At 37.5% G+C, this 26,679-nt stretch overlaps 1 protein-coding gene and 1 pseudogene across 10 annotated transcripts in view; both read left to right on the forward strand.

The window, feature by feature from the left end:
* CEP192 (centrosomal protein 192) overlaps positions 1 to 26,679 on the forward strand; it is a 148,701-nt gene that overhangs the window by 114,650 nt on the left and 7,372 nt on the right. For 7 of the 9 annotated variants that reach the window (XM_081078513.1, XM_081078514.1, XM_081078512.1 and 4 more), the window contains 12 exons: positions 825 to 934; positions 5,650 to 5,800; positions 10,096 to 10,274; positions 10,899 to 11,022; positions 12,532 to 12,637; positions 13,088 to 13,292; positions 17,418 to 17,497; positions 18,414 to 18,509; positions 22,022 to 22,141; positions 22,605 to 22,723; positions 25,181 to 25,310; positions 25,776 to 25,834. In XM_081078513.1, the coding sequence (XP_080934639.1) occupies positions 825 to 934; positions 5,650 to 5,800; positions 10,096 to 10,274; positions 10,899 to 11,022; positions 12,532 to 12,637; positions 13,088 to 13,292; positions 17,418 to 17,497; positions 18,414 to 18,509; positions 22,022 to 22,141; positions 22,605 to 22,723; positions 25,181 to 25,310; positions 25,776 to 25,834 (1,479 nt within the window). The remainder of the gene's footprint in view (positions 1 to 824; positions 935 to 5,649; positions 5,801 to 10,095; positions 10,275 to 10,898; positions 11,023 to 12,531; positions 12,638 to 13,087; positions 13,293 to 17,417; positions 17,498 to 18,413; positions 18,510 to 22,021; positions 22,142 to 22,604; positions 22,724 to 25,180; positions 25,311 to 25,775; positions 25,835 to 26,679) is intronic. The other 2 variants (XM_081078510.1, XM_081078516.1) reach the window with 1 other exon arrangement.
* Positions 13,791 to 14,930, forward strand: LOC308509915 (heterogeneous nuclear ribonucleoproteins A2/B1-like; annotated as a pseudogene). The gene has a single exon. The product of its transcript is annotated as a heterogeneous nuclear ribonucleoproteins A2/B1-like (transcript).

Genomic DNA, 26,679 nt, shown 5'->3' on the forward strand with positions numbered 1-26,679 from the left:
CTCTAATATTAGGGAGTTCTTGTTTTGATGTTAATATTTAACTGAAACTGATGGTTGTACTACCACGTATAATTTTTAAAACAACTTCCAAAACAGGTTTTCTTTTTAAAGTTACTTATATTAGGATTTAAAACATGAGGTTTATGTACTAAAACAAAGGTGTGACAGTTAAGTTCACGAACTCATCCCAGACAAAGTGCTACATACCTCATTGCTGAATATCACTACAGTCACCTTTGAAGTGTTCCCTTTGGGAAGTTAATGCACCAAAGCCAGTGTCTGTCTAGTCCACCCTTCAAAGCAATTTTGGAACTCTTTTCCTGGAATGACCATCAGAGCTGTCGTCATATTACCCTTGATGTTCTGAATGTCATCAAAATACCTTCCTTTCAACATTTCCGTTATCTTAGGGTAAAGAGAGAAGTCATTGGGGGCCAGATCAGGTGAGTAGGGAGGGTTGCAATACAGTTACTTGTTTACTGGCTAAAACCTCCCTCACAGACAGTGCCATGTGAGCTGGTGCATTGTCGTGATGCAAGAGCCATGAATTATTGGCAAAAATTCAGGTCGTTTTCGTCTTTTTCATGCAGCCTTTTCAGCACTTCCAAATAGTAAACTTAGTTAACTGTCCAGTTGATACAAATTCATAATGAATAATCTCTCTGATACAAAAAAAGGTTAGCAACATCATTGCAACAAGTTCGTGAACTTAATTGTCAGACCTGGTATATCATGCTCTTAGTGGGATTTGCCAAATACCCTAATAAAAATCTAAGGTCATTGTATATGTAAAACCACTTTTGAATAAAAATCTCTCCTGGCAGAGCTCTGTTGCATAAACCAGGGATTCTAGAGCAGATACTTCCAGAGCATAGTGTGCTGCAGAACATTGATTTTACTGAAGAATTTCAAGATGAACTGCTAGTAACTGAAGGTAAGAATTTCAACATTTCTTAAATCTTTTGGGTCATTTATAAGTCCAGTGATGTTATATAAGGAGGAAGAGTATTAGTTTGGATATGCATCAGACTGAGTTTGAGGCACAGTTCTATGTGACTTTGGACAAATTACATCACTGAAATTTAGTTTTCTTATCTGTTAAATGAGAAGAAGAATATTATCTAACTTCTCATCCATAAAAAAGTATTGTGAAGATAAAATGAAGAATTTTGCTTGTAAATGTTAGATATTATTAATAAATTATTGCACCAATTCTATGTGTAGAATTTAAACAGAAGGGGGAGAATGGTTATTATTAAACTCAAATTAATTACTATTTAAGATTTAATGATTGCAAACTTGCACCGATTTTGAGATTTTTTTTGTACCTACTGTATGGTTATGGAAGATGTGATAGTGGCAAAAAATCCAAAGTAGACAGTGGTCGAGTAACTAACTTAGATGATTAGCCCAATTTGAGCTAAACAATTCAAGTATTGGATGGTGTTTAGTACTAATACAAAAGATAGGTATTCAGACATATGTACTGTGTAAAAACGTACAAATTTTCACCACAGTATTGTCTATAATAGCAAGAAGTTAGAAGTAACATAAATGCCCAAGAGTAGGGGGTTTAATTATTCAGTATAATTTTTTGAAGCTATTAAAACCATGATGTGATTCTATAGTAATGACATGGAAATCTCTTCATTTATTAAGAAAAAAATTTTTAATTTGCATAAGATTTCATTTTGGTATAAAAATAGTTTACTGTATTCATATATAGCTGCACAGGTAAAGTTGCAGGAGTCTACACACCAAAACATTAATAGCGGGTATGTTTGGTGGTAGAATTTCAGGTGACAGTGTTTTTCCCCTCTATTTTTGTTTTCTAGTTTTTAAATGATGAAATGTATATTGTTTCTAAAATATGAAATGATAAAGGAAAAGGATACTTATGCCTATGCAGAGATGATGTAGACTGTGTGATCTTTTTAGTAATTAGGAGTCTAGATCATCTCCTCAATGGGAAGGTAGTAGTGGGGGTTAGTTAAAAATAATGAAGATTTGAAATGGATCTTGTGAGCAGTGTGTTAAAGGAGCTGAATATGGGCAGAACCTTGGATTTGGAGTTGAAACTCAAGGCGCATCTCTGCCACTTCAGCTTCTTTGAGCTTCACCTTCCTTATCTCTTCCTCACAAGAAAGATCCCAATAAAAAGAGTTAAACTATACTATACTATGTAGTTATAACACAAGCACTTAGTATCATATTGCAACAGTAGTGAAGACTGATTGACAGGTAGCCTGACTTTGTAACCATTCAGAGCGTGGCACATTTTCATGATTCCTTCAGCGACGTTTCATTCATTGATTGAATGGGCATGTATGGAGAGTACAGGGTGCCAATCTATAGTGGTAAAAGATGCAGTGCTTGCCCTTTATGGACTTACAGGCTCAGGAAAAGACAGATGATTAAGGTACGGTGTGAAAAGTGCTATGATAGAGTTTGTTTAGGAATCTGGGAGAGCACAGACGGGTGTTGCGACCTGCACAACACAAGCCATGGGAAGGCGAGGGAGGCGGCGAGGGTTAAATTCTAATAAAGAGACAGAGACTCATATACAGTTAAATCACAGAGGACCAAGGGACTCGCAGTCTCAAGAGACTGGAGCCCCGAATCGGGTCGCCGACAGTATTTATTGATTACAGACAATGGACATCACATGATTAGGGGCAGGCTCTGGGAAACTCTTACACTATTTCAAAAAAATGATACCAATACCCAATTATTTGTCCCAAAACAGCCAAAGCGTGTCGTCCGCTGATGACTAAGGTGCGGTATGTACCACCCTGGGGGAGAGAGTCCCTCAAGGTGAAACTATCCCATGAGCTGAGTAGAAAGAGCGTGATCTTACTGCTCTAATGGGCTTCTTTCACAATAAGGTGAAAGGGAGTAGCTGAGGCAAGCAGCAGCTTTCCACAATAACAAGAAGGAGGGGCAAGGCTCCCTCATATTGTTTCTTATAACAGCTCATTGGGTCCCAACGGGGTCCCGTCTGGCTTGAGTTGTCTCTCCCGTGAGGAACCTTACTCGTCGTTGACTGCAGACCCTTCTCTTGAGGACCAGATGGAGAGACTCAGGATATTACAAACTCCATCCCAGAGAGGCACAGTCCCACAACTTCTTCTTTCCTTAGGGAAAGGTTGGAGGGGACAGACGGCTAGGCTGCTGTGTGACCACAGGAAGGTACCTTACTTAGGATGAGGAATCTTGAAGAATGAGGAGTTGACAAGGTGGAGAAGATGGGGGCCAGAGTGAGGAAGGATGTTTAAGGGAGAGGGAGCTACATGTACAAAATATAAACCCAATGAAGAGATAAGTAACCTGCTGAGATCACCCATCTAAGATAGGGTTGAGTTGGGATTTCAGGAGGTCTTTGGGATGCCAGTTTCTACCTGAACGGATACTGGATTCCTTGAGATGGTATATTTATCATCCAGATGAAGGGAGGAAACAATCCCACTTTACTTTTTGTTAGTATAGTAATTAGATCACCTGTGAGAATGTTGCTGTTGAATTTCTATGCGATTATTTTGAATAACATTAGTTTGAGCATTATTACTCTTACCAGTATTTATAATCTCGCTTTTGCAAAATGTATAATTACTGGCAAATATTTTCACAGTTGATTTAAACTTTTAGAGTCAGATGTCTTAGTTATTGTAAATTTCAACTTACCTTATTTGCCGGCGTATAAGACGATTTTTTGGCCCTGAAAAATATGCCTCCAAGTGGGGGGGTCGTCTTATACGCCAGGTACACTTCAGATAGACTGCCCATAGTGCTTGCCCCGTGCCATAGTGGCCTCCCGATGCCCGCCCACTTCATTCCACATACCGTTCAGGCATCAGCAGCGCTGCTGGGTGTATGCTCGTCTGTTATGCGATTTTGCTGTTATGCGATTTTACCACACTCGCAAAATTGCACACAGCCGAGCATACACCTAGTATGATAGCGCAAAATCGCGAATCGCGATACCATACTGGGTGTATGGTCGGCTGTGTGCGATTTTGCAAGTGTGGTAAATTCGGGTTACCGTATATTTCTTTACATATGCATTGAAGATTCGCGATCTTGCGCTATCATGGTGCCTGTTAGAATGTTGAAGAGCTCGCACTTGCGCACTAGTGAGGTCCCAGGGAGATGCTGATGCAAGGGTGGACCAGACTGCTATAGTGACAGGGCGGGCAAACAGGGAGCAGGGACCAATCAAATCAGGCTTTGTATATAGCTAACAGCCAACCACAATACTGCACCATTGTACAGTACAGCATAGAAAATGTCGACCAGTCAAACCCCTATCATCCCTATCATGGCACCAGCCAAAAGAAAGAAGTATGATGCAAATTTTAAACTGAAAGTTATTTGGTGTGTGGAAGGTGTGCGGAATAGGGGGTAGTCTTATACGGCGAGTATATAACAAACTCTGTATTTTGAGTGGAAATGTTAGGGGGTCGTCTTATACGCCCAGTCGTCTTATACGCCGGCAAATACGGTATACTTACTGTGTTTTAAAATTTCCATTTATATACACAATGGAATACTATTCAGCAGTAAGAAAAGATGAAATAGGACCATTTGTGACAACATGGATGGATCTTGAGAATATAATGCTAAGCGAAATAAGTCAGACAGAAAAAGCAGAGAACCCTATGATTTCACTGATATGTGGTATATGAATCAAAAACAACAAAATAACAAGACAAACAAATGAGAAACAAAAACTCATAGACACAGACAATAGTTTAGTGGTTACCAGAGGGTAAGGGGGTTGGGGGAGGGAGATGAGGGTAAGGGGGATCAAATATATGGTGATGAAAGGAGAACTGACTCTGGGTGGTGAACACACAATGGGATTTATAGCTGATGTAATACAGAATTGTACACCTGAAATCTATATAACTTTACTAACAATTGTCACCCAATAAACTTTTAAAAATATAAAAATTTCCATTTAAAAATATAATTTTAATATCTATTTTTATAAATAGATATGATAGTGTTCTATAAAATTTCTTGTACATATAAATTCAGGCCGACTAATCTAGAGATGTTAACTTCCAGCACTATTTTATTAATCTACAATATTTAATTAATATTGCCTCTGTATTTGTTGAAGTTAAATGTCTGTGAGACTGCCACATACAAATTGTGTACTCTCAACCTCCTTTGTGCTTTAGATTCCTCATCTTTGGTGTGGAGATAATAATGCCTACCTCAAAGAGTTGTGAACTAGGTTAATATATGCAAAGGGATAAGAACAGTGCCTGGCCCACAGTAAGCTTTATATAAATGTGCCACATCTTTAAAAACATTCTGTTTTAATGCTCACAACAATCCATGAGCTAGATTGTTACTCTATACTGTACTTGAAGAGACTAAAGCTTAGAGAGGTTAGGTTGTCAGAGGTTACAGAGCAAACGTTTGGCAAGATTGTAGTTCAAATCCAAGGCCAGAGCCTGAGCTGCTAATCGTTGATAACGAACTGCCTAAAATTTCATGCTAGTCAATAGTATTAAAAATCAAAATGTCACTTACCCCCAACCTAGGAAAGTAGTATTTTGTGGCTGTAAACATACAAATTTATGTTATTTTGTGATATGATTATGTGGATTCATGTATTTGAAACATTATTTTCTATTTCAGTGTATGATCTTCCCCAACGGTCTAATGATGTTCAACTCTTTTATGGAAACATGCGTAAAATTATACTATCAGTAATTGGAGAATTCAGAGATTACATTTCTAGCAGAGAATTTCTTCAGCCTTCTTCCAAAGCTAACTTAGAATCTAAAAGGTAAAACAAAAGCATCTGTCACCAGATTTCAAGATTATTAGATTCTTAGTATAGCTGATCTTTTCCCTGTACTTTATTATTTTTTTTGTCTAAAAATGTTTATTTTTGGTTTAAGTTGAAATAATTTCAAATCTACAGAAAAGTTAAAAAATATTACAGAGAACTCCCATATGCTACATGTACTGACATTCCCCAGTTGTTATTAATAACATTATACCACATTTACCTATTCTTTATGTATATATAACTTTTTTCTGAACCAAGTAAGCATAAATTGATGACCAGTTAACCCTAAGTTTTCCTAAAAACATAGACATTCTCCTACATGGCCACGGTAAACCCATCAAAATTAGGACATTAATATTGATACAGTCAGTACTACCATCTAGTCCACTGATTTCATTCAGATTTTCCCAGTTCCCCAATAATGTCCTTTATTGTTAAATCAAACTTTCTCTTTCCCTTTCCCCTTTGGTCCAGAATCTAATCTAAGATTGCACGTTGCATTTAGTATTTAGCCTGTCTCTTTGGTCTCTTTCAAAGAACAGTTCCTTAGTCTTTCCTTATCTTTCCTGACTGAGATAACACAGAGGGTTGGATTACCAAATCAGATTTACAAATCAAAGATGTTCACCAGAATTAAGCTTTACTAATATTTTTAGGTGAAACATGAAGAAATTTGAATTGTTGATGGTGCTTCCTAGGTCCTTACTGCAACCTTAATTCTCTACTCTGGCTCAAATTTATTTATTTATTTATTTACTCACTTACTTATTAGTTTCTGGGGTACAAAACAATGTCACAGTTAGACATTTACACCCCTCACAAAGTGATAACCCTCCCCTAACCTATCACCCCTTTGACATCGTAACATATAGCTGTTACAATTCCATTGATTCTGTTCCTTATGCTGTACTCCACATCCTGTGACTATATATATATATTTAATCAGAGTTGACATTCATTATTATTCAGCTTCAGGTGTACATTGCAGTGGTCAGGCATCTACACCATCCCTGAGGTGGTCTCCCTAATAAGACAAGTGTCAATCGGATACCCTACAAAATCTTTACAACATTATTGATTATATTCCCCAAACTGTCTTTCGTATCCCCCTGACAATCTTGTGGTTACAGATTGTGCTTTCTAATCTCCCATCCCCACCACCTCTCCCATCTAGCAATCATCAGTTTTTCCTCTATATCGCTGAGACTGTTTCTGATTAGTTTGCTCATTTATTCTATTCTTTAGATTCCACATGTAAGTGAGATTATATGGTGTTTGTCTTTCTCCATCTGACTTATTTCACTTAGCATAATGTTTTCTAGGTCCATCCATATCTTTGCAAATGGTAAGATTTCATTCTTTTTTTATGGCCGAGTTATACTCCATCGTATAAATGTGCCATAGTTGCTTAATCCAATCATCCACCGATGGGCATTTCCGTTGTTTCCATGTCCTGTCTATTGTGAAAGCACGGCAATAAACATAGGGGTACATAAGTCTTTTCGAATTAGTGTTTTGGATTTCTCTGGATAGATACCTAAGAATGGAATTGCTGGGTCATAAGGTAGTTCCATTTCCAGTTTTTTGAGATACCTCCATAGTGATTTCCATAGTGGCTGCACATTTAATGCAAGTTGTGCGTGTGATGTATTGCTTACACAGAAAGGGGAGCCATTTCAATCATGAAAGCTCACTATACTCTGATAATTATATAGTTCAGGTGATATTTTTGCAAACATCTATGCCACATAAATTTGTAAATTTTAGATTTCTTTACCATCAACAATTATAGACAGACCGGAAATATCTTGTTAAAAACATTCTGTAGATAAGGACACTAGTGTATTTGCTAGGAGATGTCATTAGCAAGTTTACTAGGGGATGTGACCAAGTCATTTTTTTCCCCTAGGCATTCCATGGTTTAAAAAAAAGGAGAAAATAGGCTGCAGGCCAACTGCTAATAACCCTTTTCTGACCAATAACCTTGATGTTTTTATAGAGTACAAATTATTTTGTAAAATATTCCTCAGTTTCAGTTTGTAGATTCAGAACACCACAGAAATGATGCTGTTTGTTTTCTCAGTTCATCGTCTCAGGTGTTAAACAATGCTGTGCTGACTTGTCTCATTATAGAAATATTTTATCATTTAGTTAAAATGACGTTTGCCATGTTTCTCCACTGTAAAGTTAGTTAACATCTTGTAGGGAGATAGCTGGAGATGATGAATTATCTCGTTACTTCTCAGACTTATGTACCCACAGTGATGGTTGTTGCCTGAATCATATCAAATGGTGATTTTCTACTGTCATCTTTCTTTCTACATTTATCAATTGTCTATCCACTATGAGGAAGAGATTTATTTTCCCTTTTTTATGTACTTATGTTATGATGAACTCATGGGTTCAGTATTAATTTTTTACTATCATCATTTGGTCTGTCAGTTTGGCTCCTTGATCCCTTTGATGTGCCCAAATCATTCTTTGAGCACTTCCTTATGCAGTGGCAGAACAGGATATTCTACCATGTTTCCCCAAAAATAAGACCTACCCCGAAATTGAGCCCCAATTAAGATCGTCAGACAGACAGACACATTTAGTATGTTATGACAATGTTCCAGAAAAAGATGACATGACTATTTGAATAAATGTAAGTTGTTGTACATGAAAAAATAAGACATCCCCTGAAAACACTCCTTGATGTATCTTTTGGAGCAAAAATTAATATAAGACCCGGTCTTATTTTTGGGGAAATACAGTATAAGATCCGGTCCTATTTTTGGGGAAACACAGTAGGTTCATCTTATACTTTCCCTAACCAAGCCCTAGAATAGTTGGGACTTCTTTTAGAAGTCCTGGTTCCTTTAGTAGAGAATGGTATTGAAACCAAGATTTGGATAGTAGGTGTGCTATTGTTTTTGAGATGTCATTAATTCTAATCCCACTCAGTGGACAGAGGTAGGAAATAAATGCATTTACATATAAATCCGTATGTGTCTATATCTGTCTATAAATATGTTAAAACCAGGAGTTAACACTGATACTCCAATTCTAATCTAACAATACAGTGTATTTTTTTCTTCCTTTCTCTAATTGTACCTTTTTTTCTCCAATACTGAGAATCCTGGCCCTATTGCCCTCAATATGTTTAAATTTTACTCCATCCTCCTATTTTTAATCAATCTTCTCATCACGTGGGCTGTCTTCCTCGACCCATATTGCCTGAAAGTTCTGTGCAAGTCCCGGTGCCACCAACTGAGAGCGCACTGCTGACTTACATCCCCCCTCCCCCGCCATCACCCCAGTGCTCCAGCTCATGCCAGATTGCTTTTTATTCTCTACTTGTAGGGAATAGTTGTAATGTTAATTTTCTTCTAAGATAGTCAGTCAAAGGAAGAATTAAAGATAGTAGTTACATATATTAAAAATTACCTTGAAAATCACTTATTGTGAGGAACTGGTTCTTAGAAAGCTAAAAAGCCAAGAATCAACCTTTTTTATTTTTAAAAATTATTTCTGACTTGACTGGTGCCTCCATTATTTCTCTGGGGTAGTAGAGGTCTGTTTTGAAAATAAGGAATGAGAGGGCAATAAGTAAGGGTGAAGAGAGAGATTTCTCTGTCTCCTGAGTGGTGACTTGAAATAAAGACATGTTCCACTATAGGGTAGGAGAATGTGGGTATGGCACAGTTGACTTCAATTAAGTCATGTATTTTCATGATTATAAAATTTATTTGAATTACAGTTTTTTGTAATCTAAGGCTTATTAGAAAACACTTTCCAAACTTAATAAAAATTTCTTAAACTTTATTGGCATTTTTTACCATGGTGTATTTCTCCCAGAAGACTTTCTTGTTTTAAAGTTTTTTGGTGTTAGCATCATGAAACCAGTTATCATTGTGTTGTTATAGATACAGTAAGAGTTTCATTGTTTTTATTCTTTTAATTCTTAATATTGGGTAATTTTCTAGTACATTCTTTTAAGAGATCTTAGATGGCATTCAGAAGTCAAGGCATGAAAGAAATTAAATCACTGAGTATTTAATTAAAGATTAGCATAATGATATTTAACCTTTACTGTACTTTCGTTTTTATTTATTTATTTTTTGTACTTTCGTTTTTATACATTAAGAATACACAATGTGAAGGATTTTTATTCACTGAAACATACACAATATGTAATGTACTTTTAGTTTTAATTTTATCTAAATGTTTTTAGATTTATGAAGAATTAATATAAAAACATGACAATCTAGCTTTTTATCATTTTTATTTTTTTTTGCTTTCTGTAGTGGAGCTGATAGTCCTGAGAAACATGGTGGAAATGTTTCTTTGGATGTTTTACCAGTTAAAGGTCCTCAGAGTTCTCCACTCCTTTCACAAGCTGTTCACCCACTTCAAGATAAATCATCCTCTGAAGAAATGTGGACTGTCCAACCTGCACACTTGATTTTGGTAGCCCCTTCTACTTGTGAGTATGTCAACAACGACACGACAGGGATTCACTCTGAAACCCAGAGCTATACTTACTCCCTACCCATAGCTTATCTAGGACATATACTTGGACCTGGTGTAAATGTGACCAGTGGCTTTCACAGATCCTCCTCTCGTCTATTAGAGACCTAAATCAGATTTGACCAGAGCATTGTTGTGACACAAGGCTGTGGTCCTCGGTCCAAATTCCCAGTTCCCTGTATGGCACAGCCACTCATGATCCTGGTCCCTTCCTCCCACCACATACTCTGCCCCAGAGAATTCATTTGGCACTCTTTTACCCTTAACATTGACATAGTTGGTTCAGAGTAGGAACAAATCTGGTACCTCTATGTATGCGCCCAAACTAAGACCAGGTGGTAACAATTTCCAGATTTCCTTTTTTTCTATATCTTTGTCAGTATTGAACTTTGATCAGTATCTTTGTAGTTTAGATGGTCTTGCTTGAGCAGAGATTTGAAATTCCTGTAACTGGGCAGTTGAGAAAGCAAAATGAGCTGGTTTACTAGTGTACTTATGTAGGATTTATTTTTACTTTTATTAATTTTGTTTTTTTCCCTAATGCTATATAAATGTAAGTAACATTTATCTAATATAATAGGTGATCTGGCAAAAACTGGACGTTTCCAGATTTTAAATAATTCTGTTAGGTTACTGAAATTTGAGCTGTACTGGCCAGCACATTGCCTTACAGTAACACCACAACATGGATTTATTGAGCCAGAGTAAGTATGACTTCTCTTTCCTTTGGGTATTATTCAGATGCTAGCATGGTGACTTTTTCAGGATCAAATAATATACCATTTTAATTTATTCAGTAGAATTTTGCTGTGTGCTAATTCTGTACAGAGCTCCAGTGTGGTACAGTGAGTTCAAGACTCGTGCTGCTTTGTGGAATAAAGACCATGTCAACAACCAATTGTAGTAGATAGCCTAAAAGCGTCAAGAAAGACATGTAAGATGGGAGAGAGTTCCTGGACGGAAGGAAGTGGAAGACATATAGTGGAAGACATCGGAATGTTATCTGACATATTACTCTTGCTTACAAAGCCAGGGATACATTTGGGCCTGTGATGAGGGGTATTGGTCTCTAAAGCCCAGATGACTCTGTCTTTCCTTTTACCTTGAGTCTGGCTTATCCTGCTGGTTTTATCTAAAGAGCATTTATAGACAAAGATTCCAGACTTACTATGTCTAAGCCATAACATAGCTCGCCATTTTCTGCAAAGAATATTCTAAGATAGAAGGAAGTCTTTTAGGGCCTAATGTTGATAAGCAGCTGCCCTCTATATGCAACTTAATTTTTGATAGGAGGTAAAGCCACAGCTCTGCAGCTCTTCAGGGACTTTATCTGCATTGGTACAGAATATTCATATCTGAAAGTTGCTTCATATTTAGAAATAGCAACTTTGCAGAAGAGCAACATGAAGTTTATTTACTTTTGAAAAATGAAGGAATAGTATGCATTTTAGGAGAGTTTACTTGACTTAAGACTGAGGTAAGGTATGGTTGGGACATTCCAGAGAAACATTCCTAGGACCAAAGCATTCAATTTAATATTTAAAATTAATGGTTGAAAATTTAGGGAAATGTTAGGACAGGTTGTTCACAAATAACTTTTTCCATTGCCCCACATGTTTAGCTGTTAGCAATAGAAAATAATCTTGCTTTGCCATTTTTGACATGTGTGTACTGAAATAGCTTTTATAACTGGTGATTTAAGTCACAAATCTGATTATATCGTCCACATTTTAAAGTCTTCTTTGATATCCCATAGCTCTTGAAGAGGAAATTTTAGCAAATGGGTGAAGCAGTCTTTTTTCATTCCTTTTCTGTCACCTCTCTTTTCTTCCAATTTTCTCCCTACCTATTACATTTTCTTTGTACTGTGACAATATCGTTCTTTATTATCAAGTGGCTCAGAGCTTTTGTAGTATTGGTCTTTTGCTCTAGAAATTTGTATTTTGAATTGCTTTTTAAATGGTATATCTGTGGTATGATCTGTTTTCAGTTTTGCCCTTAGGTTCATGGGTTCATGTCACTCATCTTTTTGTTAGCCGCTGAGTTGGGGATTGATTGAAAATCAGATGTATGTGGGAGCTCACCTCTGTTCTCTGCTCTTTCTGAGCAGTAAGGAAATTGGTTATTGATAGAACAGTATTTATAACTCTTGTGGTTATTGCTATTAAAGTATCAGATATTCTTGGTTTTCATTATTCAATCCTTTTTTTAAGGAGTAAGCTACAAATTCTTGTGAGTCCTAATTCTTCCTTATCCACAAAACATTCAATGGTTCCATGGAGTGGTTTGATCTATATACACTGTGACAATGGACAAAAGGTACTTTATAAAGTGCTTTCTTCTTTTAAGCAACATTTCTCACTGTAGTTTAAGTGTCATCATCCTTATTAGCACTTACATTTCCGAAATCAAATAAAGGTGTCTGTTGTTTCAGCCCAACTAGACTTATTTAAATATAGATTTAGTACAGAGATTTTCCATTAGTGATCTGAACGGTTCTCCTGGGTGGGGGCAAGAGTGAAGACTGGGGCCTACAAGCCATTATTAATTTGCAAAATTTGCTTTGAAAAAAATAATGGAGTTTGGGAAGAGGCGATAAAGATAAAGTTAGAGATTTACTTTGAGATCCGAATAAACTTTAATTTTTAAATTTATCAGTGTTTTCATTGGTTTGGCTTTACTTTTCTCTACCATGACTTAAAAATAAAAACTACATTTTAAAAATGATTGCTGCATTTGTGTCTTATCCCTTTATTTGGATCATTTCAGAAAATTGTGAAAGTTCAAATTCGAGAAGACTTGACCCAAGAAGAACTTCTCACTCGTTTGGCCTCTAGCCCATTTGGCATACCATCTCCAGCTGAACCTTCATCTAGTCATCTGGTAAAACCAATGACAAAACCACCTTCCACAAAAGTTGAGATAAGAAACAAGACTGTTACTTTTTCTACAACAGAACCTGGTGAAACTTCAGGTATTGTATCACAAGATTATTTCATTCAAATGGCTCCTGACATATTGGGTTTAATTGTCTTTTCTTTGTTAACCGTATATTTGTGGTAGGTTTAAAATTTTACCCCCTTACTTCAGGACAAAATCAAGTAGTCGTTGGCAATTTTTTTCAATGATTACCTGGATTTGGGGGAGCTTAAAAATTGTAAACTTTTAAATCCAGGCGTTTAACAAATCTGTGTATTCCTGTAGTTTTAGATCTTTTGGGTGAGAACCGTCCCTCGCCATATCTCATTAGATCTTTGACTAGAATTACTAATAAGTTTAGTAGCTGAATAAGAAAGGCAAGTGGGAGCAGCAGCACGCCGGCTTGCTGTGCGGAGGTGCATCTAGCGGTGTTGTTTCTCCAGCCGCGGCAGTTTTCACTACAGCGCCAGGACGAGTCCGGTTAGTGTTCGACCGCGGAGATCTCTCATCTCGCTCGGCTGCGGGAAATCGGGCTGAAGCGACTGAGTCCGCCATGGAGAGAGAAAAGGAACAGTTCCTTTATTAGTGGCTTGAGCTTCGAAACCACAGGAGAAAGTTTGAGGAATTACTACGCGCAATGGGGAAAACTTACAGACTGTGTGGTAATGAGAGACCCTGCAAGCAAAAGATCCAGAGGATTTGAGTTTGTCACTTTTTCATCCATGGCTGAGGTGGATGCTGCCATGGCTGTGCGAGACCTCATTCGATTGATGGGAGAGTGGTTGAGCCCAAACGTGCGGTTGCAAGACAGGAATCTGGGAAGCCAGGGGCTCATGTAACTGATAAGAAACTGTTGGTGGGATTAAAGAAGATACTGAGGAACATCATCTTAGAGATTATTTTGAGGAATACGGGAAAATTGATACCATTGAGATAATTACTGATAGGCAGTCTGGAAAGAAAAGAGGCTTTGGATTTGTTACTTTTGATGACCATGATCCTGTGGATAAGATTGTGTTGCAGAAATACCATACCATCAATGGTCATAATGCAGAAGTAAGAAAGGCTTTGTCTAGACAAGAAATGCAGGAGGTTCAAAGTTCTAGAAGTGGAAGAGGAGGCAACTTTGAGTTTGGAGATTCTCGTGGTGGCGGTGGAAATTTTGGGCCAGGACCAGGAAGTAACTTTAGAGGAGGATCAGATGGCTATGGAAGTGGTCGTGCATTTGGGGATGGCTATAATGGGTATGGAGGAGGACCTGGAGGTGGCAATTTTGGAGGTAGCCCTGGTTATGGAGGAGCAAGAGGAGGCTATGGTGGTGGAGGACCTGGTTTTGGCGACTAGGGTGGGGGCTACGGAGGTGGTTATGACAACTATGGAGGAGGAAATTACAGTGATTTTGGAAATTATAACCAGCAACCTTCTAACTATGGTCCAATGAAGAGTGGAAATTTTGGTGGTAGCAGGAACATGGGGGGACCATATGGTGGAGGAAACTATGGTCCTGGAGGAAGTGGAGGAAGTGGGAGTTACGAAGGGAGAAGCCGATATTGAGCTTCTTCCTATTTGCTATGGGCTTCACTGTATAAATAGGAGAGGATGAGAGCCCAGAGGTAACAGAACAGCTTGAGGTTATCGAAATAACAATGTTAAGGAAACTCTTATCTCAGTCATGCATAAGTATGCAGTTATATTGCAGAAGACACCAGAGCAGATGCAGAGAGCCATTTTGTGAATGAATTGGATTATTTAATAACATTACCTTACTGTGGAGGAAGGATTGTAAAAAAAATGCCTTTGAGACAGTTTCTTAGCTTTTTAATTGTTGTTTCTTTCTCATGGTCTTTGTAAGAGTGTAGAAGCATTTCTTCTTTGATAATGTTAAATTTGTAAGTTTCAGGTGACAGGTGAAACCTTTTTTAAGATTTTTCTCAAAGTTTTGAAAAGCTATTAGCCATGATCATGGTGTAATAAGACATAACGTTTTTCCTTTGAAAAATTTAAGTGCGTGTGTAGAGTTAAGAAGCAGTTGTACATTTATGATTTAATAAAATAATTCTAAAGGAGGAAAAAAAAAAGAAAGGAAAGTGGGAAGAGCCTGGCTCTGTCACTTACTGATGTGACTTTGAGCCTCTCTCTCTCTTCCTCTCTTCCTCTCTTCCTCTCTCTCTCTCTCTCTCTCTCTCTCGCTCTCGCTCTCGCTCTCGCTCTCGCTCTCGCTCTCTGTCTCTCTCCCCCTCCCCCCCCCAAGTCTAAAGGACTAGGATTGTATGTGGGACCTATCAGAAAGGATTTGGGACCATCTGTCATCTGGCTCTCTAGCTCTTGGCCTTGCATTGATTTTTGTCTTCCACTCAAACTCAGTTTCCTACTTTTATGGTCTCCTCCTGGATTTTCTCATCATCGATAACCAGATGGTGTTTTCTCTCTTAGTTTCAAGCCTGTCACTTCCTGACCATGCCCCCTCACCCCTCGTCTTTCCAGCTCACTTACTCTAGAAGTTACAGCAGTTCTCTGCCCTCATTCAGACCTTCAGGCCACTGACCATACTACCTTTTCATTCTTCATCACCCCATCCACATCCCACTTGTCTTACAACACTCCCTGAATTCTGTGGTTTATCATTGTAATTACTTTCCCACAAACATTCTTAACTGCATTGTGCCCCTCTCCCTCTGCACTCCTGTTTGGCAAAATCCCAACCTTTGTAAACCTAATTGTCTACCTACTCCATGTCTCTATCCTAGCAGTAAACATTCCTAGAGAAAACTACAGTGATGCTGACTAATTCATGAGCTCAGCTCTCAGGTCAACACTAGGCTTTCTCCTAGCCTTCCTTAGTATGTGTCCTTTACCAGTTTCCAACAGTTACTTAACAGCTCCTTTCTTCTTAAAGCTCTTACTCCCTCTATCCTCTCCTACTCCTGCTGTCACTCTTTCCAGCTCTTGACTTTGCCTCACATATCATCGAAAACATGGAAGCCATTAGGCTAAATGAGAAACCTCTATTTCCATCACAGATGAACCCTTCTGCTTGGAATCTAGGCCCATCTATTCCTGCCTTCTCAGGGACTTCCTCCTGCTCTGTCTCGTGGCATCAGTTTCTCCCTCTTTGTTGATGCATTTCCATTAGCACAATATGCTCTACTGTTAACCTTTTTAAGAAATACCTTCCTTAACCCCAATCTCTTTGCTACAGCTTTCCTCTTCCTCAGTACCCCTACCTAGTGAAATGATCTGCCTTCACTTCCTCAGGCCGTTTAGCTGTTGCCACCACTGTGCCCTGAACCCATTCCTTTAAGGGTCACTGAAAAGCTCCATTTTACCAAATCCAGAGTCTCTTTTACATGTCTTTGTTAATTTGACCTCTCAATACTGTTGACCACTTTTTCCTCCTTGGAATTACTTCCTTCTTGGAACCTCTCCTGGTTTTTCCCTGCCTCACACGCTCCTTTTCAGGAGCTGACTCTTCTTCCTGGGCCTACCGATGTCCCCTTCCTTCTCTCTACTCTCCCTGTGCCCCAGATGTACACACCAGGTACCTGCTCAGCTTCTGCAGGTGGGCATTTCACAAAAACAGAAGTCTTGTTTTACCCATGAAAACTGCTTCTCTTCTAGCCTCACCCCATGTCTGTCAGTAAGTGGCACCACTGTCCACCCATTTTGTTGGCCTAAATACCTGGAAGTGGAATTCTCTTCCCTCCCTCCCTCCTCTCATCTAGTGCATCAGCAAGTCCTTTGCAGTCTATCTTCAAAATAGATCCCGTATCTGTCCATTGCTTTTCTTCCCATTGCCACGATTCGAGCCTGATGCAGGCCACCTCATGCATCATCCCTCAGTTAACCTACTGCAGTGACATCTTACCAGGGTTCCTCCTGACCCCCTTTTAGTCTCTTTCCCCACATCAGCCATTAATTTCCTAAAAATGTACCTTATTTCTCCCTTGCTTAAGCCCTTTAGTAGCTTTGCATTGTACTTTGATTAAGTCCAAAATAGGATCCTATCAAACATGATTCTGTTAGAAAATACTGTAGTTCCGGTTGGACTCCTAGGGATCTACTGATTGCATTTTCCCCCGATGATGAGGTAATCATAGTCATTATCACATACTATCACAGTAAACTGCTTGTTTCCTTACCTCTCCAAGAGTTTAAGTTGTTATACATGTGTTCCTTTTAGAAAATTATCTGGAATTTGAGAATCATGGTAACACAGAAGTGAAGTGGCATCTGTCATCTTTAGCTCCACCGTACGTCAAGGTCAGTAATAATTGCCTTGAAATATTTGTTTTAACATTTAAACTTTAGGCAAGGTGTTTAAAATTTTGAATTATGAGCATAGGTTGAGCTTACTGGCTCTTTATTCCACTAATTCATTTACTTGTTTTTCTCTGTAGATGGGCTAATAATGCATGCCCAGTCTTTTAAGTCAAATTAAAGAATGTATGTGAAAATATGTGCTTGCTTCATTTAATGCTATCTCCTATGGCCCTGATTTTTTATCTTAAATAACTTTATTTTGAAAGATATGTAAAAATTTTATTATGGAACATTGTGTGTGTGCACACGCACATTCGCCTACATTTTTCTCTCCCATGTTCTGAGTACTATTGTATGTTTTCTGCAAGTGGGAGCTAGTGCAGGAGACAGAATTGAATGTTCTTTGCCACTGTTAGCCTACTGTATACTAGAGATAGTCCCTGCTAGTGGGTACTGCCTGAATTGAACATGTTGTCATGTGTGTTGTTGGCCTTTTGGGCATGTCTTTTGCGTGATGGGAACAGTTTTGAGCCATAATGTTAACAAAATGTGTGCAATGATAATTCTGGATCTACTGAAAGGAAATAACTGGTTTTTGCATAGGATGTTAAAATACACGTTCAGTCTGGTCTTCAGGGTCTTTGCAGAAAAGGCAGTCCTTTGACTTTATGAACAGCATTCTGTAGATTACTGTAGCCAGAGAGGAATGGCTGCTGACGGAGGGAGGAGTCAGTCTGCGGCCTTGTGTAAGTCGAGTTTAATAGTGCTCCTACTCTGCGGCAGGTATTGAGCTCTCCTTGTCCACTGCAAAACAGTTTGGGTGTCCTCCATAATCATTAAGGTAATGGTGTCACTCAGAATTGATCCATTAACTTTTATATTTTTTCATTTGGTTGTTTAAATGATTACTTTGTAGGGAGTTGATGAAAGTGGAGATGTTTTTAGAGCTACCTATGCAGCATTCAGATGTTCTCCTATTTCTGGTATACTGGCAAGTCATGGAATTCAAAAGGTGAGTTTTGACATTTTTTTTTTTTACAGCCAGCTGGTAAGAACATGGTGTTGATTTGCCAGGAGTATCTCATTTGTTTCCACCCAGAGCAACTTGCTTCACCCGGACCAGTGATGCTATGCTCTCAGCCAGGATGCCACAAGAGAGGAGGCCTGTCTGAGCACAAATCAGTGGACTGGCTCCTGCAGCCAAAAGTCCTGCTTTCTAAACAGCAAAACAAAATACCAAGCTTAGTGACATGCTTGATTTACATTCTTATATAAGCCCTTCATTTAGCCGCAGGCTGCCAGTACTTAGAACATACTTAGATTAGTGCTAATCTAGACAATAGTTGTGTCCACCAGTTGTAGGCAGAAAAATCTACCAGTACTCAAAACAACTCAGTGTTCATGACATGTAGTCAGTAATATAGCTTCCTGGGTAAATGGTGACAGATCCCTTTAGCAACCATGACCCTCTTGTATTTTAATTCATTTGTAGACCTGATATAGCCCCTTCAAATATCTGTTAGTGATACTAGTCATTCACTTGGCCTCAGTAATGTACTTTTTCATGCTAGTAATTGAAACTCATTTAAACTATAGCACTTATATAATATTGGCACATTTATTCAGAGATCGGACTTGTAATAAGTAAAGAATCTGTGAGCAATGATAGTAATCACAAACTCTAGGTACTTTACTGTCTGTATAACATGATTCCAGAGGGTTTCTGACTTTTTTAGAAAGACACACAATTCTATAAATTTGTTTCATTTTCTAGACCACAATAGCATCAATGCAGCTGAACAGGGAACAGACACAGTGTTCAACAAAAGTTCAACATCTGGAGGATAGTTGGGAGTGAAAAAAACAGCAAGAAAGATATCCCATGTTCATGGATCAGAAGATCTGATATGATTAAAACAGCAGTACTGCCTAAATTGATCTGTAGATTCAGTACAGTCCCATTCAAAATTCTGCTGTTTGTGAGGTGGTTGTTTTTGTTTGTTTGTTTGGGTTTTTTGTTTGTTTGTTTGTTTTGTCAGTAACCAAAACAGTCTTGAAAAAGAACGAAATTGGAGGATTCGTACTTCCTAATTTCAAAACCTACAGTAACAAAAAATTATGTGGTATTAATATTAGGATAGACATATTGAATATGTGGAATAGACTTGAGAGCCCCAAAATAAACCCTCATATTTCTGGTCAGCTGATTTTTCAATTAGGGTACCAAAACAATTCAATAAGGAAAAGAATATTTTTCAATAAATAGTCCTGGGACAACTGATGTCTATGTGCAAAAGAATAAAGTTAGACCCTAGTAAAGGCAAATAACCAGTTTAAAAAATGGGTAGAAGATCTGAATAGATACATCTCCAAAGAAGATGCACAAGTGACCGATAAACACCTGAAAAGATGCTTAAAATTACAAGTCATCAGGAAATGCAAAATAAAGCTTCATACCCACTAGTATGATAATGATTTAAAAAAACAGACAATAACAAGTTTAGGCAAGAATGTGCAGAAATTCGAACCCTCATACACTGCTGAAATGGTTCAGCCAGTTTGCTGGTTCCTCAATAAGTTAACCATAGAATTACAAGGTGACCCAGCAATTCCACTTCTGGTTATATGTTCCCCCCAAATTGAAAACCAGTATTCAAACAAAATCTTGTACACAAATGTTCATAGCAGCCTTATTCAAAATTGCCAAAATGGTGGAATAACCCAAATGCCCATCATTGTCTATCCCATACAATGAAATATTATTTGGCAATCAAAAGGAATGAATTACTAATAATATGCTACCACATGGATGAACCTTGAACACACTGAGTAAAACAAGCCAGACACAAAAGCTACATTTGTATGATTCAATTTATGTGATATGTCTAGAATAGGTAAATCTATAGAAAGTAGATTCGTGGTTGCAGGGAATGGGAATGAAGATAAAGAATGGGGAAGGACTGCTAATGGTATAGGGCTTCTTTTTGGATTGTTGAATATATATTAAAATTAGATTGCAGTGATGTTTGCACAGTTCTGGAGATACACTAAAAACTACTTGAAATGCATGAATTGTATGTGAATTATATCTCAGTAAAGCTGTAAAAAAAGAAAAATGAAGGTGCAGGATTGTCTCCCAGTTCAATCCTTTTCACACAGTACTTAACATAGAAATGTAGCCTCCATTTTTGCTGTGTTCATCACTATATCCTGTCCTGAACTGCTTACCATCTTGTCAAATGAATTCTAGGTCTGGTTTCTTAGTTAAAAGGGGATGGGGGAGCAGGGCACATCATTCTGGGACAATTTAGGGAAGTACTACCAAATAGAACAATTATTGATACATATATATAGTTATTCAGAAGAGGATACATTAGTTTGTTAGTTACAACCTAGCTCTTAAAGTAAAAGACGTACACAATAATTTTTTGAAACATTGGTCAGCTTGATGTGGGATTAAATAAACTACGGTAATGAATATTAAAGTTCCTGTTATGTCCCTACTATGTTACATGCAATAATATTAGGTTTTCCCTCCTCTTTGTGTATTTTTTGATGTTAGAAGGAGATATAAGTGGGATCTGTAGAATACATGGTACTGCCTCCAGTGGTTCCAGATAACGTGTATATTTTCACCATTTAGGATATGAGTGTTTTCATTCTTTTCTTCCATAATCTTCTCAGTGTCCTTATCATCTTTAACAGTGTGACTCCCTAATCTCGATCTCATCTTCTCCATCAGTATTCTGCCTTTTCCTCAGGCTCTCGGGCTCATTGGCTGCATATTTCTTATGTTCTGTAGTGACAGAAATTAGGTCACTTAAGTGTTTTAATGTTAAGTCCAGACTCATTCTTTGATAAAGAAAGCTCTTAACATTAGTAAACTTTATAAAATACTGGTTTTAAATATTACAACTTTCTCATTATTGAGCTTTTTGTAGGTTGTATGCATACAGTTCATATCTATAATTTTGAGCTGTATGGTCAGGGTAACTGGTTCTGACCAATGTTCTGAAGTTAATCATAAGAAAAACTGCTAATATGTAATGTAGTGGCACTCGTCTCTTCTACCTCCTGTCATACACCCACCCTTGCATCACATTTTCTGCGTGTCCTTTCAGTCCTCTCAGTTAGTGGCTGTGTACTAGGCCTTAGTCCTTTACCACTTGGCCAGCAGAGGGTTCCAGTCTTTTGCAGTGAAAGACTGAATTGTGTGTCGGGAGTTGAATCTTCCTTATTTAGATCTTGTATTTGACAGCTCCAGGATTTTTGATAACTTCTTTTTCAATTAAAAAAATTTACATTTTGAGGAATATGTTACATAAAGCCTTAAAGAAAAATGTGTTTTGGATCTGGTATAGTAACAAGCCCACCAAAAATAGAATTGTTCAAATTAGTGGCAAAACTAGATAATGCAAAAATATTTTTCCCTTTAATTTTTCATACCAACACTCTGAATTGGTAATCTAACTACATGTGTGTAAGTTTCAGTGTCAGAATTCCTCTCCTGGATGTGTTTTGTAGGTCTCCATCACCTTTTTGCCCCGAGATAAAGGGGATTATGCCCAGTTTTGGGATGTTGAGTGTCACCCCCTTAAAGAGCCTCACATGAAACATACCCTGAGATTTCAACTCTCTGGACAAGTGAGTATTACACTGAATTTAAGTTAGTGTGTGTGTGTGTGTGTGTGTGTGTGTGTGTGTGTATTAAAACCGCTAAGTGAAACTGACATGAAAAACTGGCCTGAAAATGCAGAATATTTTCCTGGTGGTATTCTAATTTCATTAATTCTGCTGTATAGCTCTATAGTCTTAATTTTCTCGTTTATCTTTATTGATTGGCATGTTTGAGGTCTGAGTTTGGCTTTATGAAATCTATGTTTGACTTGATTAGGTAAGATACTCTGTGTGTGTGTGTGTGTGTGTGTGTGTGAAACTGAACAATGCAAAGTAGGATTTGCGATTTAGGGAATTTAAAAATCGTAAGTCTTCTTTTAAAAAAATTGTGAAGGAAATAGTAGAATTCAAATAGGTAAATGTCTATGTATTTTGCTAGAGTATTTCTCCTCCCTAACTGTGGTTTTTTCTTTTATTTTTTCTAATACAGAGTGTCAAAGCAGAAAATGAGCCTGAAAACTCATGCATTTCTACAGATACTCTTACTAAAATAGATAATTTAGTTAAGCCCAGAAGACAGGCTGTATCAGAGGCTTCTCTCATATCTGGGTATGTTGTTGTTGTCATTCTTAAAAAAATTTTTCCCCAGTACTTTATTGAGGTTTAATTATGTTCAGTAAAATTCTCAATGACTTTACCTGTGGGTTTACACACGTTACTACTACTTTAATCAAGGTAGAGACTATTATTCTTCCCCCCAGAAAGTTCTTTTATATCCCTTTGCAGTCACCCCAAGGTTTGTTCTGTTCTGTTGCCATAGGTTAGTTGTGCTGAATTTCATATATATATATGCACTCTTTCTATCTGGCTTCCTTCCTTTAACATACTGCTTTTTGGGATTCATTTGTGTTGTTGAATGTATCTGTAGTCTGTTCCTTTATTGTTTAGTATTCCATTGTATAAACATGTCATAATTTATGCATTTTCTTATTGACACATGGGTGGCTTCTAATTTGGAGCCATTATGAATGAAGGTGCTGTAAACATTATTGTATATGTAATTTTGCGGGCATATTTTTTTATTTTGGAGGAGTAAAAGTACCTAAGAATGGAATTGCTAGGTCATATGACAGTCAGGTGTTTAACTTTAAAATAAACTGCCAGATAAGCTTTCCTAAAACGGTTGTACCATTTTACATTCCCCAAAACATTCAGAAGATATCTATGAAAGTAGATTCTTAAAAACGTTTAAAAATGTACCTTTCATACCAGCAACTTAAACAACTTTAATGATAACATTTAAGTATTTTACCTAATGAAAATGTTTCTAATAATCCTTAATTAACTAATATTTAGGTCTAAGTTAGTTCGGAAGGAAGATGCTTGTAAGTACATGTAAAATGCCTGCTGAATTTAAACAAATGTGGTCATTTATTTCTAATAGAAGTAATGCATTTTGTAAGAAGTTAGAATCTTTTAAAGAATATGTGTTCTTACCACATTTTCTATGCTGTTTTTACTCATCTGCTCATCTCATACTTACTGAGTGCTCGCTGTGTGCCAGGCAGTGGAGGTAAGACATTGAGCAAAACTGCCCTGGTCCTTGCCTCCAGGGACTTTACCTTCTGGAGAGGAATCTCATCACAACTAATCATACTGACAGGCTTCATTACAACCTGTGGAAAGGACTGGAAGGAAATAAATGGGAACCATGGGGATATATGACAGAGGGAGCTTGATCTGTTGTTGTATCTGGGAAGAACCTCGCTGAAATGGAATGTTAAAGTAAAGGAGAATGAGCGGAAATGACCTAGGTGACGAGGACTATAAACAACTAGGATGATGGGATTGTTGGCTCTTAAAGAACTAAAAGCAGCCCACAGCCATAGAGCACAGAGGAGGAGGGAGAGTTGGATGAGGTGAATCTGGAGAGGGAAATGGGCAGAACGGAGGGCTTTGTGTCAGATGTTATCTATAAAGCTACTGGAAGCCATTGAATGACATGATCAGTTTCAAATATTTACAGAATAATGTCTCTGGCTATAGTATAGACTGATTAGAAGGAGGCCAGAGTATGTATGAGAAAACAGGTCAGAGCCTATTCTTAAGCATTCCAGGACTAAAATAATGTCAAGGAAGATGATGAGAAATGGACACTTTTGAAGTATGTAAGAAGGAAATTTGAAGGATTCAGTGATAGATTGGATTCAGTGATGGACTGACATGGGAAAGAAGGGGGTCAAGGTCAGTTCCCAGAAACTGTTCCCTGAGACAGAAAATACAGGTGGAGCATCAGGTTTGGGGAGAAAGGTCACAAGTTTATTTTGTATTTGTGGAGCCATCTTTGAGATAGCCATAGGGAGATAATTGTGTGGTGATTGGATATGTTGCCCAGAGGCTGAGATGATAAAAACACCTGGGAATCACATAGGTGTGAGGTCACTGGGTCACCCGTGATGGGATTGCCTAGGGAGAGTGTCGTGTGAGCAGTTAATGGTGTCCAAGGCCAAGTCTCATGGGACAGCAGCATTAGGGGTGAAGAAGTGGAGATGAGCCTGCACAGACTGACCAGTGGCCAGAGAAGTGAGTCAGCAGCATGGAATCTGGAAGCCAAGGCAAAAGGAGGTGGTCACTACCATCAAGTGCTGCTGAGAGGCCAGAGCTGGTGTCCACACTCTCAGAGTAGTCTGTGTCCCTAAAAACATGAAGATTATCAGTGGGCTGCACTGTGAGTAATAAGAGTGAAATGAACTCTGGTGAAAGGGCCACCTTATATAAACGGTTTGATGTGAGTAGAGAAGCAGACTGTAGTGAAAAAGAGGGGTGGAGGTGGCACTGCTGTCCTGTCTTACATAACTAACCCAGCACCTTTGTATTATTGTATTCTTGCTGTCAGTATTTTATCTTTATACATTTTACGAGTAGTTAAATGCAATTACAAATCTATTTTTTAACTGACTTGTGAGAGAAAACACAAATTAAAGCAACACTTCATAATTTAATATATATAAATAGTTTAAATTACTATGGATTTTAAATAGATGACTTTTAAACCTATTTCCAAAGCAGACAGCTTGACTTGACCCACCGTGGAGTTTATGCCCCAAAAGATGTGTATCGGTTTCCACCAGTTAAAGTTGGGGAATCAAGGACATTAAAAGTCAATTTGAGAAATAATTCCTTTATTACACACTCGGTAAGTTGGAAATACTACTGTGGGTTTTGGAAAAGTAAATGTATTCAACTATTTGATAAATATTTTCCTGATAATTAGAAGTTTATGTTATAGATTATATTTAAGTTCTATTAATGAGTTAATTGTTTTAAATGCCTTACTACCGTAGTTAAAAAGAAACTCATGGGAAGTTCATGACGCTTTATCTGAAAAACAAAAACATTTAGCATTTGTTTTCATATTTTTCATTTTTTAACTTTTTCTCTTGTTTTCTCTTTGTTCTGTACCATTAGACTAACATATTTCTAGATAACACTTACTTTAGTTAAAACTACATTAAATTCATATTAAAATTCCCTTATATGTTTTTATGAGCATTTATTGTCTTACCTAATTTTGTGGCTTTACTTAAATTTACAAATGTAAATATATGTTTAAATATCTAACTTGCATAAACTTCATGAAGTGTTTCCTATTAAATTTCAGCTGAGGTTTTTAAGTCCCAGAGAGCCTTTCTACGTCAAGCATTCAAAATATTCTTTGAGGTGAGTTTATTGTAAATCAAAGTGTTTTCATCCTAGTGCAGGACTTTGTTTTCAGGACATCAGGATTTCTCTTGGGATTTAGCACTTGTGAGGTCTACGTCACTCACAGCCCCACCTCTTTGTCACTAACACCACAGAACAGTAAACACATGGGTCTTCATAAATAGGAAAAGAGATAAAGAGCCTGAAGGGTAAACATTTCATGACTGTCCACTCGTGTACTTTACAGTGTAGCAACCAAACTTCATGAAATGTTTTCGACTTAACAGATGATTCCTGTTAACCTGGTATTTTGCCAGCCACGTAAATACACAGAACCTTAATTACTTTGTGATTAACTTTAGAATAATTCCTGTTTTAAATATTACTTTCACTATGTTGAGAGGGATTTAAATTTTCACTAATTTTGACAAAAATTAGCTTTCCCAGAATATTTGGGAAAACTTTTATTGTATTTTCCGGTTGTCGTTCTTCAAATACCCTATGTTGTCCTTAAATCAAAGTCTCATTTTCTTGTTGTCCTTGTTAGTTTTCTTTTCTATATGATGTACATTTAACTAGAAATCTCAAACTTGATTGTCCCTGTTATTTAGAATATTAATAGTGCGGTTCTATTAGACTTAATACTGAAGAGTAATTTTACCTTCATCTTTAATTAAACCATTTAATTATTATAAGATATTTCATTTTAGCATGAGGAGACTATTCCAGAAACATGTTATTTTCTATGAAAACTTGGACCCGTGGCTAACATTCTAGGACTGTGTTTAGTGAGTTACTAAGTCCAGCAGTGCTGTACTCTAGAAGTTTACACATATCTCTGGAAACTGAAAAGGGGTGGCGGG

The sequence above is a fragment of the Rhinolophus hipposideros genome (assembly GCF_964194185.1).
Source record: "Rhinolophus hipposideros genome assembly, chromosome: 17".
Taxonomy (NCBI): Eukaryota; Metazoa; Chordata; class Mammalia; order Chiroptera; family Rhinolophidae; genus Rhinolophus; species Rhinolophus hipposideros.